This window comes from Colletotrichum destructivum, chromosome 8 (assembly GCF_034447905.1).
Source record: "Colletotrichum destructivum chromosome 8, complete sequence".
NCBI lineage: Eukaryota > Fungi > Ascomycota > Sordariomycetes > Glomerellales > Glomerellaceae > Colletotrichum > Colletotrichum destructivum.
In genome coordinates, this window is record NC_085903.1 from 127,508 (window position 1) to 144,294 (window position 16,787).

At 58.2% G+C, this 16,787-nt stretch overlaps 5 protein-coding genes across 5 annotated transcripts; 3 read left to right on the plus strand and 2 right to left on the minus strand.

Annotated features, from left to right (window-relative positions):
• Positions 1 to 2: 2 nt before the first annotated feature.
• On the minus strand, positions 3 to 4,876 carry CDEST_11882 (Putative Sterol-sensing domain, hydroxymethylglutaryl-CoA reductase, class I/II). The gene is made up of 3 exons (XM_062928038.1): positions 4,189 to 4,876; positions 693 to 3,931; positions 3 to 625 (listed from the first exon to the last, which is right to left on the minus strand). The coding sequence occupies exons 2-3, from the start codon at positions 3,845 to 3,847 to the stop codon at positions 235 to 237; spliced, it is 3,546 nt and encodes a 1,181-aa protein (XP_062784089.1). The 5' UTR covers positions 3,848 to 3,931; positions 4,189 to 4,876; the 3' UTR covers positions 3 to 234.
• A 2,663-nt stretch (positions 4,877 to 7,539) lies between these two features.
• On the minus strand, positions 7,540 to 9,335 carry CDEST_11883 (Putative isochorismatase). Its single transcript, XM_062928039.1, has 2 exons — positions 8,925 to 9,335; positions 7,540 to 8,724 (listed from the first exon to the last, which is right to left on the minus strand). The coding sequence occupies exons 1-2, from the start codon at positions 8,988 to 8,990 to the stop codon at positions 8,095 to 8,097; spliced, it is 696 nt and encodes a 231-aa protein (XP_062784090.1). The 5' UTR covers positions 8,991 to 9,335; the 3' UTR covers positions 7,540 to 8,094.
• A 1,165-nt stretch (positions 9,336 to 10,500) lies between these two features.
• On the plus strand, positions 10,501 to 12,082 carry CDEST_11884 (Putative S1/P1 nuclease, phospholipase C/P1 nuclease domain superfamily). Its single transcript, XM_062928040.1, has 3 exons — positions 10,501 to 11,003; positions 11,062 to 11,153; positions 11,227 to 12,082. Exons 1-3 carry the CDS (start codon positions 10,772 to 10,774, stop codon positions 11,818 to 11,820), a joined length of 918 nt encoding a protein of 305 aa, XP_062784091.1. The 5' UTR covers positions 10,501 to 10,771; the 3' UTR covers positions 11,821 to 12,082.
• Positions 12,083 to 12,944: 862 nt separating this feature from the next.
• On the plus strand, positions 12,945 to 13,962 carry CDEST_11885 (Putative enoyl-CoA hydratase/isomerase, ClpP/crotonase-like domain superfamily; the record flags this gene model as incomplete). The annotated part of the gene is made up of 2 exons (XM_062928041.1): positions 12,945 to 13,276; positions 13,344 to 13,962. The coding sequence occupies 2 exons, from the start codon at positions 12,945 to 12,947 to the stop codon at positions 13,960 to 13,962; spliced, it is 951 nt and encodes a 316-aa protein (XP_062784092.1).
• Positions 13,963 to 14,537: 575 nt separating this feature from the next.
• Positions 14,538 to 16,651, plus strand: CDEST_11886 (Putative FAD/NAD(P)-binding domain superfamily). Its single transcript, XM_062928042.1, has 2 exons — positions 14,538 to 14,771; positions 14,849 to 16,651. Exons 1-2 carry the CDS (start codon positions 14,701 to 14,703, stop codon positions 16,527 to 16,529), a joined length of 1,752 nt encoding a protein of 583 aa, XP_062784093.1. The 5' UTR covers positions 14,538 to 14,700; the 3' UTR covers positions 16,530 to 16,651.
• Positions 16,652 to 16,787: the final 136 nt, after the last annotated feature.

Below are 16,787 nucleotides of genomic sequence, written 5' to 3' on the forward strand. Positions count from 1 at the left end.
TCATTCTATATGCAAGCCGGCGTGACTCTCTTGAGAGAGAGAATGAGCATTATTTCTACCTCAATCTCCTCGTCCTCCTCCTCCTTCTCCCGCCACTGTAAAACACGATGCAGCGCAAGCGAAAATGGTGTGTGTATCTCAATCGCCATGTGATGTTTACTCTATCCCCAAAAACTCCGTAATTATGTCGCGTATCTTATCTAGTTGCCTATATACAGCAATGCACCAACCCTCTCAACGACGCGCCCGCTCCACAGCCGCCGAGCTCTTGCCGGCCGCCTTTTCCACGGCGCTGGTCATGGCCAAACCGACGGGCGTCACGGTACCACTAGCCGGGGCCGGAGTGTTAGTCCGCGTGGGCGGTGCGGAACGGTTGTGCTGCATGTGAGCCTTGACAAGGTGCCCTGCCGCCAATGCACTGCACAGCGACAATTCACCAGCCAGCACACCGGCGGCGATGATACGAGCGAGACGGCGTGCATTCTCGCCGGGCATCGTAGGGTGGGGGCCGCGCACACCGAGCATGTCGAGCATGGCGCTTTGCGGCTCGAGGATCGTGCCACCGCCGAGCGTACCGACTTCGAGAGACGGCATCGACACCGAGATTTGGAGAGAGCCGCGGAGGCTGGACGTGGGTCAGTATTTTCGGGGTTACGATCAACAAGAACAACAAGAGGGGAGGGAAGACGTACTTCTTCATAATGGTAATACAGTTGGCACTTTCCACCACCTGTGCAGGGTCTTGGCCTGTGGCAAGGAAGATGGCGGCAACGATGTTGGCGGCGTGAGCATTGAATCCGCCGACCGAACCAGCCATGGCCGATCCGATCAAGTTCTTGTCGACGTTGAGCTGGACGAGCGTATCGACGTCGCTCTTGAGCACGTTCTTGACGACGTCACCAGGGATGATGGCCTCAGCAACGACGCTCTTTCCGCGTCCGTCGATCCAGTTGATAGCAGCAGCCTTCTTATCTGTGCAGTAGTTGCCCGAGACGGAAACAATGCTCATGTCCTCGAAGCCCTCGGCAGCCATGACGGAAAGGGCGTGCTCAACACCCTTGGAAATCATGTTCATGCCCATGGCGTCACCGGTCGTGGTCTTGAAGCGGATGTACAGGTTGGTGCCTGCGAGCGCAGTCTTCATGGTCTGGAGGCGGGCGAAGTTGCTGGTCGAGTTGAAGGCCTTCTTCATGACGGCTTGGCCAGCATCCGAGTCAAGCCAGATCTTGGCGGCGCCGGCGCGCTCAAGCGTCTCAAAGCTGACGCAAGGCCCGCGGGTCATTCCATCGCCGGTAAGCACAGTGACAGCACCGCCGCCCGAGTTAATAGCCTTGCAGCCACGGCTGGCACTGGCAACCAAGACACCCTCAGTGGTAGCCATGGGGAGGAAGTAGCTCTGTCCATCAATAACAAGAGGGCCGGCAACACCAACGGGGAGGGGCAGGTAGCCAACGACGTTTTCACAGCAGGCGCCAAAGACGCGCTCCCAGTTGTAGCCCTTGTAGGGGAGCTTAGAACGCTCCAGGCTGCTGGTGAGGTCGGAGGTGGCGTTGGTGCGGGAGATGATGGAACGGCGGATCTTGACGGCGCGAGTAAAGTCCTTCAGCGCACGCTCGAGAGAGTAACCAGGAATCTTGCCACGGAGGGACATGGTGATCACCTCCGAGTCCGTCATCTCATGGACACGCTTCTCGGCGATCATCTTCTCCAGCTGGGGAATGGTGCGCTTCTCAACAGGGCCTGTCGGCTCCGAGGGTTTGGCCTCCTCGGACTCGTCGTCGGTCGACTCCGGCGTTGCAGGCTTAGGGGTAGGAGGAATGTACTCGCCAAGAGGCAGGGTGGCCGAGTCGGTATCGTTAAACTTCTCGGCACGAGCCAGCTCCTTGGGATCGATCTGATGGTCGGGAACGTTGGGGTCCTTGATGCCCCATCGCGCGGCATTGAAGAGGTAGCCATTAAGGGCAACGCTCATGGCCAGGGCAATGATGATCCACTTGGAAAGGACGGGATCCTCGAGGCTCTTCAGGATGCTGCCAACCATGCGACCGCCGACGCCGTAGTTCTCGAAGTGGTCGTACTCATCGTCGAGCTTGTGGCCAGACTTGCTGGCAGGAGAGGGCAAGGCGTAGTGGATGGAGGGGTACTCCAGCTCGTACTTGATGGGGGTGAGAACGGTGACGACGGTCGGGCGCTCGTTGGCCTTGGCCGACTCCAAGATGGCGTCCAAGCCGTTGGAGGCGACCTTGAAGGGGTCGACAGGCGGGGCTGTCACAACGGCGCTGAGGCCGCCGGTCAAGGAAGCCAAGCTGGGAAGAGAGCTCGAGTTGCGGAAAGGAATGGTGCAGATGTTGATGGCGTTGATGAGGACGAAACCGCTGACCATGAGCACCTTGAACTTGGGCACGTTGCTGCTCTTCATCTGCTTGCCGAACAAAGAAGCCTCCTTGGGGGCCTTTCCGTTGGACTCAGGCCAGTCGTTGCTCTTGGCGACGTTCTCGGCAACGCGGTGGCTGACGCCGTCATCCTCGAGAGCGCGACGCATCTGGACGTGGCGCTTGATGCGGTTGATCTCAAGCTTGATGCTCAGAATGGCAGTGTAGAAGGAGAACAAGAGGATGCAGTCGAAGAAGAGAATCCAGGCGGCGAGGAAGCAAAACTGCTGAAGACCGCCCTGGACGCCCGAGGCAGCGCCAAGAACGAGGATACCGATCTCGATGGCGTAGTCCTTGACGATGTCGTAGCCCTTCTCCTTGATGGCGGCCTGGACGGCGTATTGAATGACATTGGGAGACGAGACATCGGCCTTCTTGTTGGACTTGTTGTCGTCCTTCTGACCCTGGGGCTTGCGGTGCTCAATGGCGTGGGAGAGCACGGCGCGGGTCAGGACGATGTTCTTCTCGAAGCCAATGGTGACGACAAGAAAGGGCAGGCCCTCGGAAAGCAAGACCATGGTAATCGGGACACCGAGCTTGGTGGTGACGAGAAGACCAAAGAGGAAGGCGAAGACGGAGGAGAAGAGGACGTTGGTGAAGAGCCAGAAGTTGGAGCCCATGCGGCGCATGGAGAGGAACAGGGATACGAAGGTCAGGTGCATTGACAAATAGCCAAGCACCATGATGAAGATATCGAGGGCCTCGGCGTTCTTGAGGAGGTCGAGGAACTCGGTCCAGCCATTGCGAGCCCACTGGACGAAGCTGTTGCGAGTGTGAACCTTGGCGGCCTTCATGATCCACTTCTTTTTCTCCTTGCCGTGGGTCGTCTCGATCTCGTCGCTGGTGGCATCGGGGATCTCCTGGGCGACGGACAGAAACTCGGGGGCCTGGGAGTAAGGGACGGAGAAGGCGAGGGCGCTGTCCTGGGAGTAGCTCGTCAGGGAGTTGGAGGTCGAGGGCAGCGAAGTGATGGACAGGTTCTGGGGGATCGGGACGGCATGGGTGCGCGGGGCGGTGTTGATGGACTCGGGCGACTGGGACTCGGGGAAGACGAGGGTCAGGAGGGCGCGGTGGTCGACATCGGGCGAGATGGAGGCATCGAGCTCTACATTCTGCCATTTCCAGGCCGTGTCGGAGCTGGCATGGAGTCTCCGGCTGCCCTCGGTGAGGGAGGACCAGTCGGCGGTGCGGACGCTGATGGTGGCATCGAACAGGCTCTCCTGCAGCAGGCCAACGTACGAGGTGCTGGCCAAGACGGCGACGATGACGACGGTGTGGATCGGATGGGAGCAAGCAAGCTTAGAGAGGAACTTGAGAGCGGGCGTGATCTTCTTGTTGACCCAGGAGGGGGCGGCCGGTTGGGTAGCGGGCTGCTCGCCCCGAAAGCGGCGGGGGAGAAGTGTTGAGGATATCATGGCGAGAGTTGCGGTGTGTCAAAATCGTCTATTGCGAAGGCATGGGGGGTATAACGGCCGGAGAGAAAAGGACCGAGGCGAAGTCTGCAGTGGACGACGAGTCAGCAATTGAAGCGGGCAAACTGGTTCATGACCTGTCCAGGTGGGTTCTCGAGAGGGTTGAGTGCGCAAAATATTCGCCGAAGGGTGGCTGGCCTTGTCTGGGAGGAGGAGGGGGGGAGGGATGGATCGAGAGATTTAAGCTTGGAATTTGGGTTGAGGAATTTTGGCGACGCGGATGGTCTGTGTGGGATGCGCTCGCTGCCAATTGGAGGATACAGGACGAGACGAGGGGGCCGTACCCGTTGAGAAAGCCGACGCCGTTGACGTCTATTGTGATCAAGACTCGCGCGGCTTCTTTTCTTTTGTTGCGTGTTCGCGATGTTTTGCGCACGAGAAGAAAGATTGGAAGAAACAGCGACCAGGGTACAAGAGAAAAAAAATTAGAAGTGGTTTTGACGAAACGTCGTCGGAGATCGAGGGTGGTGGTCGCGGAGAGCCGAAGTCGCAAGGAGCTGTTGAAGTGCTCAATCGGAGATGCGAGAGTGGGTTTGCGCGGTTGCTGTTGAAAAGGGCGCCCTGCAAAGGGGGGGAAGGAGGAGGAAGAGGAGGAGGGGGTGTAGCAGATCTCTTTACAATGGAGAGTCAAAGAGAAAGACAGAAGAGAGAGAGAGAGAGAGAGAAGAGGAGCAGAAACAAGACGAGACCCTCGCGATGCAACGAGCAGGCCAGGTACCTTTTTGAGATATGGAGCCCCCAGCTGGGTCGGGACGGGTCGAGGAAGTTGCGGACCTCGCGCAGGACCAATGATTCTCGACTTGGAGTGGTAGGGGGGCAACAACAACACTCAGGCCTAACGATGGAAGGATGCAGTAGCGCACAGGGTACAGAGTATACACGCTGCTGACACCAAGTAATAGTCGAGCAGGAGGGGAGGAGCAGGTTTTGTAACGGACTTCGAAGAACGACGGACGACAGAGAGGGACGAGGATGAGAAGCAATAAATGGTTCCAGCGGCGAGAGACGAGACAGAAAAAAGGTACCCTGTGAATGCAGGAAAGGCAGCTGAGGGACGAAGTACCTCCTAGTAGGCAGGTACCTAGGTAGACTGCCGATCCACAACGGGACGAGAATGAAATGACGGGAATCCCGGCAGGTTGGGCTGGGATTGTGTTGGTTCCCTAGTACGGATACGTATCTTTGGTCCAAACACAGTACTGAGTACAGATAGGTAGGTAGGTAGGTAGGTAAGTAGGTAGGTAAGTAGGTCGTGGTAGATGGGCTGCGGCACTGGAGCGTCACAGGGAAACAGAGGCAAGATATCTATGTTTAAGAAGGGAAAGGGAAAAAAGATGAGGTAAAAAAAAAAAAAAAAAGGAAATTGAGCAACAATGTTGACAAACTTGACATGCGTGGACTGCCCAGCAAAGGTAAATGCGCCGATAATGATTTTGCGCCGATGTACCAAGGTACATGAAGAGTCTAGTCTATTTTAGGTAGTAAAGACTGTAGGATTTTCGTTTGGAGCGATGATGGACTGGAGCAGGTGTAAAATAAACAGGGAGAGTGGCGGTACGTACTTATGACGGGCCAATGTCTGTGCCTCTCGCTCGCCTAGCTATGTAAGTACCTACCTTGGTAGGCAAGTAGGCAATAAGATAGGTACCTACCTAGATAATCTGAGCACACCGTCGGCGCATTTGGGTCCCTGTCGCATCTGCCAGACTGTCACAGCAAGCTGCCTGTCGCTATCGCTGTTGCTGTCGCTGACGCCATGCGCTAAAGCACATTTTGGAGCGTTAGGAAGGGCTATGCGACGGTCACCAAGCTATTTACCACCAACGGCAGCCTGGGCTTGTATCACAGGGGTAGAGGCCTACCTAAGGTTCGTTCTTCTGCACCACCCGCACTTGCTGCAGTGCTGCATCGCCGCACAGATAACGCGTCGTCCCCGTCCTGTCCCATTCGATGCCTCTTGTCTCCTTTGTGGCGGGCGGCAGCGGCGGTCGTGTTGGTTGATTGTGAGGCCGACAAGACTGAGACCATAGGTAGTACGGCGGACGTCCTCGGTGTCTGTTTGTGTCTGGCCAAGACCCAGCTCAAACCTCGGAGGACGAGCACCGCTTGGCCGCCGCGTCATTGTACACACACAGCCCGTGGGCTCTCGAGGACGAGAGGAAACCATCACGACACCACACAGACGCAGCAGGGACGGCGGCAAGGCGCGGCGGGCTGCAGTGTGTCGTTGCCGGTGGCTTCTGGAAGCCAGCAAACTACCCAACTGTCAGTCAGTCAGTCAGGTGGATATCGTGCCTGGTGTGCCGTTTTGCAGCCGTTTCGGCAAACAACAAACATAGACTTACAAAAGAAAATACATGTCGTTGCACCCCTTCCCTCCCTGTGCCGCGTGCACCACCGCCGGGTGCCAATTCAGGGTCGCGTCCAGGGTTGTTGCATCCAGTCCGGGATAGGAATGGAGTTTTTCTCTGGAATTGCGGCGGGTCCCTTTGCTGGCACACTGCGTTTTCCAGCCCGTTCCACGTCACGTCGTCTTTCCACCAGCAGTTCCATCTTCAGCATCCCTCCTCCTCCCATGATCAAGCAGGGCGCGATTCGACAAGCCTTGACAGCGTTGCTACTGCTGCGTCTGTGACAAGTCCGCAGAAGGGCGGACCTCACAGCCCTGACGCTACAGAGTTGACAGGTTCGGACCGCTGTTTGGATCCGTGCAAGGAGTATGTTTATTCCGGGCTGGCGGCCTGTCGCCGCCCCGAACGGTGCCGTCGAGCCAGTGGTTGCATCGGACTCGGGGCCTTGACAATGTCAGCCAGAGATGGGGGCCCATTTGATTGTTTATCAACCAATGTAGGTACGGATATATAGTCGTTACATTCGCTGAATGTCTCCGGCCCCTCCTTGAATGTTTGTCGTCCGGCGTGTGCAACACACCCAGTCGAGGAAAAATGTCCCTGAGCCCGTCCCTCGTCGCATCTCGTGTCCCCCCCTCTCGGACTAATCCTCCTTCCCTCCTGCAGACTTGGTTTGATATGGCGCAAGTCAGCAACAGCAACAGGTCGTCTTGTGCTGCTCGGATGGGTGAAACTCCAGCCGTTGGACTCGTGGTTCGCAGCCCGGCCTTCATCAGCGACTCGAACACCAGATCTGTGCAGCGCACCTCCCCCCCCTGACGATCACCCTGTTCTTCTTCCCCCGTCCTTCTTCTTACGGGGTGACTGTGTTACGTGTACGAATCGCTGCGCCTGCATGGACCAGCTGAAGGTCCAAAGGATCCCACGCCTCCCCACCCTGCTGTGCCGCCGGTCCACCGTCTGCGGATCCCTCGCAGCCCGCCCGTTTGACCGTTTTGGGGCGCCCGAGAGGCTTGAAGTCCTAGCCCAATAGGATACCTTTTTCTTGTTTCTATTCTTTTCTTCACAGAATTGCGGTAATGAATGCCAACTGTTTGCTGCGTGACTTTGCTGCATACCCAAATTAGAGTAAGAGCCGTCGTATTCAACGTAAGAGGCATAAAGGTGAGAATTTCAGCGGTCCTGGACTACACTACAGTTCCTGATGTATTCCTAACGTACACAAAAAGATGGGTGATCCTTCAAGATCGATGCGTTGCTGTCCATTGGCTGGACGAAATACCCACCAGAGTTTTACCCAAACCAATTTGACAAGTCCGTATGTGGTTTTGACCTCTGTTTGGCATTCAGGCCAGTGGATGAATAGATGGATAACGCATCGATCTCAAACGGTCATTGGGCACTCTCCAACTTATCGACTCGGTCGAAATGAGATTGCGACTCGTGCTATCGGTGTATACCATGCCATCCGTATCAGTTCTTACCTTACTCTGGATAACTACTTGACTCACTAATCATTATCTGCTTTTTTTTTTCTTTCTTTTTTCACTGCCGGTTCTACTGCGATAAGCTTCACCTAGCCGCCTTCATGCCAGGATAGGGCTGCATCGAGGCACATGCCATGCGCCGGCCAGCCGCACCGCATTGCGCGTTTTGACGGATTCCCCAAGAATGGTACCAACGAAACATAGGGGAGGGTGTCCTGGCTTGATCGCATCGCCCCTCTAAAATAGGAAACAAGAAACGATGCCTCGGCTTCCTAGCTGGAGACATTTTCTCGAGTTCGATTGATGAGACGACCACGCCACTTTTAGACGAGACCCTTTGTGTGCCGGCCCCTCATTCCCGTCCTGCCGTGACAACCCTCCGGACCTCCGGCCCCTCGACGCTGACAATCCTGACCCCGCTGGCCTCCAACTCGCCCTTGCACTCATCCCATCTCTCAGCATCCACCGGTCTCGTGCCCTCTTCGACGATGAAGGTCCGGAAGCCTTCCTTGTTCGCATCCAGCGCGGTCCACTTGACGCAGTAATCGCCAGCCAGCCCGACCACGTAGACGTCCGTAATGCCCTTGTCCCTGAGGGCCTCCGCGAGCCCGGTGTCCGACACCCGCGGCGACTGAAAGGGGTCGTAGAAGGCGCTGTACATCTCGACGTTGCTGTTCTGGCCCTTCTCGAGGACGATGTCGACGGCCGAGGCGTCCAGCTCCGGCACGAGGGCGGCGCCGGGCGTCCCCTGCACGCAGTGCACCGGCCACATCCGCGTGCGGAACGTCTCGGCGCCGTTGCGCGGGTTGACAATGTCGACCATGTCGACGAACGGCTGCTTCCCCTCATGGTTCGAGGCGAACGAGACGTGGTCCGGCGGGTGCCAGTCCTTGGTGGCGATCTTTGTCGCGAACGGCCAGCGCAGCATTGAGTTGACGACCGGGTGGATGTCGCGTCCGTTGGCCACAGCGAGTGAGCCATGCTCGAGTCGGCGTCAGCCACGGGAGCAGCCCATACCGTCATCACATTTTGCACATCTGGAAGGGATTGTTCCCGTCTTTCACTCCAACGGGAAGCTCAAAGCGCGCCTCGTCAAGCCCTACGAGGCTGAGGGATGGTGCGATGCCATGCGATGCCATGTGATGTGACGAACGGGGTGTAACGGCGGATTCGCCTACTTACCGGCGGGCAAAAATCCTCCTGGAAGTCGACGACAATAAGCGCCGGCCGGAACCGGTCCTGCGGCATGGCGGCGACGCTCTTTGCTTCTCGCTGGGTCGCTTGGTACGGATACTTTTGTCGTTAATGGCGGGGATCGTTTCTCTCGGACAGTAATGCAGGGACGCCACGACTCGCGCGGTTTTGTGTGAGTGTGCGTGAACGGATAAACTGCGAGGCGGACGGCGGCTCTACGCAAAACGGACCGGCGGGGTGAGAGACCGCTGGGAAGGTGTTGCTATATTGGGCTGTCTTCTCTCGATGTATCGCGTGTGTGTGCCGTGTGTTGCAAGGAGCATGAATGTGAGCGAGGTTGCAAGGTTTGGTAGAGCTTGTGGTTGGTATCGTGGCAATGTCACCCACGTCTTCTCGAACTCTTATCGGGCTCGTATCGTGACAGCGGGGAGCTGGCTCGCGAGGCCCTGGATTAAATTTACAGGGCAAGTATGTCGTCTGGCGCAATTTACAGCGAGCTCCGACCTTCCCTAGTGGCTCGATAATGCTATCGCTAGCGCCGTTGTTATCTTATCATGCTGCATCCCCTCTCCACCTCCAGTCCTCCCAAATAACCCAAGCTTTTCCGATCTTCATGTCTCCCTCCGGCTTCATGAGTCGAGCGAACGGGTTCGTGACAATTTGTCGACCTGCAATGGAACTTAACCCCCGCCGGCTTGACTCGATCACCGGCACTTGCTCTGGGGAATCGCTCCTTGAATGCTTGATCCTGTCACCCGGTCACCTGTCACTTCTCGCGCCTCACATTCCATTATACTTAGCCTTCTTCGCAAGACGGCCCCCCCGGGCCAAGCGGCCTTTTGCCGCAGAAGCACGGCTTGGTTGATGCCCAGTATCGACCCCCAGAAGTACAGACATCATTTCCTCGGGACACTGGTACTGGAGGGCTGTCAAGAGGAGGACCATGCCAAAGGCCTACGCCACCAGCATCATTGCGCCGCCACACTCTAGTAGTCAGTTGGGCCAGATTCGCACCCGGCAGTACTGTGACACTAGTAAGAGCTTAACTCGCTCGTGGCTGGTGTAATTAGAGACTACAGCAATAATGAAGCTCTCCATGACCGCACGGGCTGTCGGGGCATCTCTGTCCGTAAGACCTCGAGACAACACGAATAGACGCCGCAGACAGTGCCCGGTTTCTTGACGTTCGCCCCGGCAAGCAAGGCCAAATATCCACCCCTGAGCTCGTCGACCAGGAGGAACTAGGTCCCTGTTGCAGTGAGGAGTGCTGCATCAATGCCCAACGATGGTTGAGAAACGCCCTTTCGCAGGTGCTAGAAGCAACAGTCAACTCACTTGGCCTCTCCCAACTTAATTCTCTTCACGGTCCAGAAAGAGGGCAATGTGTCACACACACACACACACACGCACATACACACATAAACACTATCTGCCTGCAAGGGACCCAAGTGAGCCGGTCTCCCAGAGGGAGCTCTTCACAGCTCATGTTTCGGACCGAGTAGTCGAAGCCCTGTCGTTCCACCCGCCAATCACAACTACCCCAACCGCAGCTCAGCTACGGGAGTCTCCGAGAGCTGGTGTGCCGTGTCTCGACCTGGGTGCCACATGATACAGCCGACGGCAGCCACATTCGTATGTGACAGCTAGGTGGCGCGATGCAACAGGTTAGCCTGTCGTTGTGCGTGGCTACCTGAAGGGATACGCGATGATATGTTAAGAACACCACGCGTCTGCTGAACCCTCGTCTGAAGATCAACCACGCTCACCCTTCATCTCTCTTTCTCTCTCTCTCTCTCTCTCTTTCTTGCACCAAGCAAGTCGGCCTTGCACTCGAGATGCGTTTATCAACCGCCCTTTTGGCAGCGGCCGTCCAGCCGGCGTTCGCCTGGGGTAACGTCGGTCATCGCACCGTTGGCTACCTTGCCGAGAAACACTTGACCGACGAAGCCGCCGCCGTCTTCGGGGAGCTCCTCGCCAACGACCGCAACTACGACTTTTCCGATGCCGCGACGTGGGCGGACACGCTTCGGGGCCACATGGGCTGGGCGAGCAAGTATCACTACATCAGTACGTCAGGCCACGGCACCGTCTCGCATCGACGACGTCCGGCTCACTATAGTACCAGATCCCCCCGATGACCCGCCTCGTGTATGCGGCATGAAGTATCCCCAAGACTGCCCGTCGAGCGGCTGCGTCATATCCGCCATTCAGAACTACGTACGTGCTCCTGTCCTTTTGGTCCCAAGTCGTAGTAGCCCCCACCCAAGACTCACCCTCTTCCACCTCTCAGACCTCCCAGATCCTTGACACCTCGCTGCCGCACGTCAACCGCAAGAACGCAACCATGTTTGTTATCCACTTCCTCGGCGACATTCACCAGCCCCTGCACGCCACCGGTATCCTCCGCGGCGGCAACGACATCCGCCCCGTCTGCTGGCGCCGCCAACCGCACAACGGCGTCTGTACGGGGCCCATGAGCCTGCACTCCGTCTGGGACACGCAGATTCCGCACCGCATCCGCGGACTGCCGCCGCACGTGCGCCCGTCAGATGAGAAGGTCGCCGCGGCGGCGTGGGCCGACGAGCTGTACCTCCGGCAGGAGCAGGCCGGGGTGAACGCCACGGCGGGGCACTGCGTCGACCTCGACACGGGGGCATGCGCGCTGGGGTGGGCGAGCGAGTCCAACGCCTTCGTGTGCTCGCATGTGCTCAAGCCCGGGCTGGCATGGCTGAAGGGGAATGACTTGAGCGAGGGATACTTTGAGGAGAACTGGGAGGTGGTCGAGGAGGTCATCGGGAAGGCGGGCGTGAGGCTCGGCGCATGGCTAAACGCCATCGCGGAGAGGCTGGCCAGCGAGAAGGCGCCCGTGTTTGAGGATCTCTGATTCGAGTCGTCTGGGAAGACGCCTGGAGGCCAAGAAGCCTCGGTCGCCGCGTCGCCCGCCGTCGGTCGGTTGTGACAGTGACAGGCTGGAGGCAAGCATCTGAGCGGACGTACTTGGCACTTGGCGGTTACCCGCGCGTCACGCCAAGAGCCGACGTGCATGCATGTTGAGGCTCATGGCGGTTGATATTCAAAACTTGATATGCACGTCCTGATGCACCGCGTTTGAATGGGTGACGAAAACCACGTCACTAGACATATCCATCCCATCGCCTTAGCCACGCGCGACTCGCTCTTCGCAGGACATGGAAACGCGCCATCGCAGCCAAGTTGAGGCGGTGTCGGATGAAGAACTGCGAATGAATGCTGGACGGGCTTGATGCGTGAGGCCCAAATCCTTAGGAGCTGTTTTACTTGGCTTGGAAGATTCCGACAGGCTATCTTGAATGCTTTGGGAGACTTGCCTCGAGCATGCAGCTGCCGGCCTTTGGTTCGACATCGAGGTGCGTCTTTCTGTCACGTCTTGGGATGTCGCAGATGGCGGGCATATCCAGTTCGAATATGAAAATTCATCCGACAAGCCGCAGGTATGACTTCGGAGCGCATCATCGGACGCTTGTCTCGAGAACTTGGTTCTCATAGGCATGTGACGCTGGACCCCGGGTCTGATATCGACATCCCGCCAGCAGCAACAGCTCCCCAGTAGAATGAGAGGAAGCGCAGTTCAACAGCCTTGATATGGACTATGGACCGAGTTTTGCGATTTGTGCCGAGGCTCTCGTGAAAAGTTTGACGTCCCGTTGAGAGACTTCTCCAGGCCTACTGCAACAGACGAAAGCTTACACTCTCGGTGCCGGCCACGCCTCCAAACGGAACGACGTAACCCGCGTCCGTGGGAACATAAGTTGAGTTTCGATGCGGGGCAGTAAAGCATCTTTCGGGCTTAACTGGCTGCGCACTTCGATTTGTCGATTATCTATCAGGTCGTTGCCGAGGTTCTCCGTGCCGCGGTCGTTGACAAGATGAAGACAAGATAAAAGGGCCAACCTCAAAAGGATCACAAAGGTGGGAGGGGATGACGGCCGAATGCTGCTCAGATCTCTCGCTGTCCAATCTAATGCAAACATGAATGAATCAGCTGCCAGTTTGCCAGCCTCGTACGCGGCTCTCGAGTATGATGGCCTGGCTGTTTCGCACGTCCCGCCGAGCTCGTCCGCGGTCACCAAGGTGGTCGTGATCACCCTCAACCGACCTCACAAGTACAATGCCGTGACTCTCGACATGCTTGACGGCCTCGAGGCGCTCTTCAACATCATCAGCGAGGACCCCAGAGTCCGCGCCGTGGTTCTAACCGGGGAAGGGAAGGCTTTCTCGGCCGGGGCCGACCTCGACGTCGGGTTCACGGGGATGCTCTCACTGAAGGAGAGCGAACAGACTATGAGGGACTTTAGAGACTGGTATCTTCCCCTGCCCCTTTCCATGCTGCCGAGATGCTCGAGCGAACCTGACCCCATTCCCTTGTAGGGGTGGCCGCGTTGCGTTGGCCATCACCAACTGCAAGAAACCCACCGTCGTCGCCGTCAACGGCGCGGCAGTCGGCATCGGCCTCACGATGACGCTGCCCGCCGCCATCCGCGTGGCCTGGGAGGGCGCGCGGTGCGGGCTTCCCTTCTCCCGGCGCGGCATCGTGCTCGAGTCCTGCAGCGCCTTCTTCCTGCCGCGCCTCATCGGGCTGTCGAAGGCGAGCCACATTGTGGCCACGGGCGACGTGTACGCCGTCACGGACCCGCTGGTCGGCGGGCTCTTCTCGAAGCTGCTGCCGTCGCCGGCGGAGACGGTGCGGTACGCGATCGGCCTGGCGGGGGAGCTCGCCGCGAAGACGTCGCTGGTCAGCACGAAGCTGATGCGCGACATGCTGCTGCGGTGCCCGGCGAGCCCCGAGGGCGCGCACGTGCTGGACTCGCGCATCTTTTTGCAGCTCGCCGGGACGGCCGACAACGTCGAGGGCGTCGCGAGCTTCCTGGAGAAGAGGGAGCCGAACTTCACCGACACCGTGAGCCGCGAGAGCGTTCCGTTTTGGCCCTGGTGGGACGGGGATATGGGGCGATATGTCACTCAGCTCGAGAAGGCCGCGAAGCTGTAATGGCGATGGGAACAACGAGGTTGAATTGGTTTCGACTTGCATGAATATCTTTGTACAATCTGCGTGTTCCCAGCCAGATCGGACATGGTGACAGTGAAACTTGTGCCATGTCATTCGTGCTGCGTTGAATTGGGTCACTGAATGAATGTACGCGTGGGTGAGCGTCAACAGCTGCATTGTTTTGTTCGATTTCAGTAAGACATAGCCATTGATCAAAGTCGACGCTGGAAGTTACACAGCAACGAGGCAGTCGCTGTGCAGGTGGAAGTAGGATGAATGTTGCATGCTCGAGTAAGCCGCTCGCTCACATCTCATGATCTCAGTGTAAGTGGTAAGTAAGTGAGTGAGTGAGGGCGATCTGTGGTACACATGGTGTGGTACACAAAGTGTGGCCACTAAGAACAGCCCCAAGACACCCTAGTCCCGATCGTTAGGGGTGGGCCGATCCCCCAAGGCCCAGAACGATCGCTGCTGATCGGTGGGCGTAAATCATTCAATTCACAAAGATGGCTTTGCGGGGAATGACTTCATCAAACTTTCGGTCACAGCGTCATAGATGCTGCGGAGCGGCCGAGTCGCAGCCCATATTTGATCCCGGAGCGTCTTCATATCATTCCTCCGCCGCGTGATGAAGACAAACACCGTGAAAACTCACCCTCCTTGCACCGATAGCAAACCCACCACCAACCCATCGGTGATATCGAGCAGAACGACTCCTCCCTCCCCCCCTCTCAAATCATGTCGCAGAACGGGAACTCGGGCAAGGATGGGCGCAAGAGGGTTCTCGTCGTGGGTGCCGGGGCGGCCGGGTGCGTTTGTCCGTCTCATATGATGGCCATCTAACTCAGCGGTATCTAGATCATGTTAGCTGACGCTCTCTCCTAAGCATGTCAACGGCCTACCACCTCTCCAACCACCCGGACAAGTTCGACGTCACCGTCATCGACTCGGTTGACTACTGCGGAGGCCAGGCCTTCTCGATCCCCCTCGACAAGGATCGCCACGGCGCGAGCTGGTTCAACCAGGGCGTGCAGGGCGGCAGCTACATCTTCCACCACACGCTGACCATGTTCGCGCGCCAGGGATACCACGCCGATCCCGTCGAGCTGCAGGTATCGTTCGGCAAGGACGACCGATTCTGGACCAACGTCTTCCCCACGGGCTTCCTCGCGAAGCACCAGGCCGAGGTCCGCAGGCTGGCCTTCATGCTGCGGTTCATGCGCTGGTTCGAGGTCGTCTTCGCGCTGCTGCCGCTCAAGCTCGTCTTCAAGCTGTTCTTCTTCTCGGACGAATTCACCAACGTCGTCGGCCTCCCCATGACGGCCCTGTTCCTTGGCACCGGCAACGCGACGCCCGAGGTCCCGGCCATCATGCTGGAGCGCCTCTGCACGTCGCCGACGTACGGCATGTGGTACCCCGTCGACGAGGACAGCGTCGTCTCGAACCACCCGCCGATGGTCGTCTTCCCCAACTTCACCGACTTCTACACCGCCTGGAAGAAGGACCTCGAGTCCCGCGGCGTCACGGTCCGCCTGTCGACCGAGCTGACCGAGATCGTGCACCGCAACAAGCGCGGCGTGCTCGTTAAGACCAAGCCGCGCACCCCGGCCAAGGACGGCCACAACCCCGTCGATGGCGACCCGGACGCGCCCGAGTCCGAGGAGCACTACGACGAGCTGGTGCTCTGCGTCCTCGCCGACACGGCGAAGAAGGTGCTCGGCAAGACGTCGTCCTGGCGCGAGCGCAAGGTCCTCGGGTCCGCCACCTTCTCTGACGACATCACCATCACGCACCACGACGCCGACTATATGAAGAAGTACTACGAGAACTTTTACGACGAGAACAAGGCCGTCCGCGTCCTCGGCAAGAACGGCGACCGCGACCAGTCGTCGCGCCTCGAGTACGCCCGGGACAACTTCCGGCCCATGTACTACATCCGCATGTACGACGGCGACCTCTCCAAGCTCGAGATGAGCTTCGACACGACCAACTACCAGTCCCAGTTCCCGGACAAGGTGCCCTTTGAGCAGCACGTCTTCCAGACCATCTACCTCAACAAGGACCGCGACCGCAAGCACTGGACCGACGGCGAGATCGCCGAGGACAAGATCATCCGCGCCGACTGGTGGCACCAGCTCTGCCACTCGTGGACGCACTACCTCTTGGTCGTGCCGTGGATGATGTTCCTGCAGGCGCGGCGCCGCACCCGCTTCGCCGGGTCCTGGACCCTGGTCAACGCGCACGAGGTCGCCATCATGTCGGGCATCGCCGCCGCCGTCGACCTGGGCGCCGACTACCCGGAGGACCTCGAGCATGACCGCTTCGCCTTCCTGAGCTTCCGGCTGTACTACCTCCTCGCGTACGGCCGGTGGTACCGCCGGCGGTTCCAGGGTAGCGGGAGCCAGAAGGCCAAGGACGGCGCCGGGTGGGCGTCGGGCCTCTATGGTAGCGTGTACAAGGGGCCCGGCGTCCCGACGGAGGAGAGGTCGACGTGGAGGGAGGAGGTCAAGGCGGGCCGGAGCACAGAGAACCTGGCGGACGGCAACAACGGGCGCAGCCAGCCCTAAGGGGTGAGGCGTGGTCGTGGCGATGCATCGGGAGGTGTCTTCTTCAGTGGAAAACGACAAGGCAGCCGAGTCGCATTAGATCCTTGGGCTCATGTTGTCTGCCTCTCAGTCATCAATCATCAAAGGCAAGATGGCCGAGCGGTCTAAGGCGCTAGCTTCAGGTGCTAGTCAAGTAATTGGCGTGGGTTCGAATCCCACTCTTGTCATTAATCTTTTGCCCTATTCAAGGCTGTTCGACTGTACTCTTTTTTGTCACCT

Excerpts from the sequence above, each read along its gene's own strand:
- CDEST_11882 (XM_062928038.1), bottom strand. The coding sequence starts at position 3,847 with ATGATATCCTCAACACTTCTCCCCCGCCGCTTTCGGGGCGAGCAGCCC. Across the intron at positions 626-692 it reads TGTATTACCATTATGAAGAA|CCTCCGCGGCTCTCTCCAAA; the intron begins GTACGTCTTCCC and ends ACCCACGTCCAG.
- CDEST_11886 (XM_062928042.1), top strand. The coding sequence starts at position 14,701 with ATGTCGCAGAACGGGAACTCGGGCAAGGATGGGCGCAAGAGGGTTCTC. Across the intron at positions 14,772-14,848 it reads GTGGGTGCCGGGGCGGCCGG|CATGTCAACGGCCTACCACC; the intron begins GTGCGTTTGTCC and ends CTCTCTCCTAAG.
- CDEST_11883 (XM_062928039.1), bottom strand. The coding sequence starts at position 8,990 with ATGCCGCAGGACCGGTTCCGGCCGGCGCTTATTGTCGTCGACTTCCAG. Across the intron at positions 8,725-8,924 it reads AGGAGGATTTTTGCCCGCCG|CATGGCTCACTCGCTGTGGC; the intron begins GTAAGTAGGCGA and ends CGCCGACTCGAG.
- CDEST_11884 (XM_062928040.1), top strand. The coding sequence starts at position 10,772 with ATGCGTTTATCAACCGCCCTTTTGGCAGCGGCCGTCCAGCCGGCGTTC. Across the intron at positions 11,004-11,061 it reads GAGCAAGTATCACTACATCA|ATCCCCCCGATGACCCGCCT; the intron begins GTACGTCAGGCC and ends CTATAGTACCAG. Across the intron at positions 11,154-11,226 it reads TATCCGCCATTCAGAACTAC|ACCTCCCAGATCCTTGACAC; the intron begins GTACGTGCTCCT and ends TCCACCTCTCAG.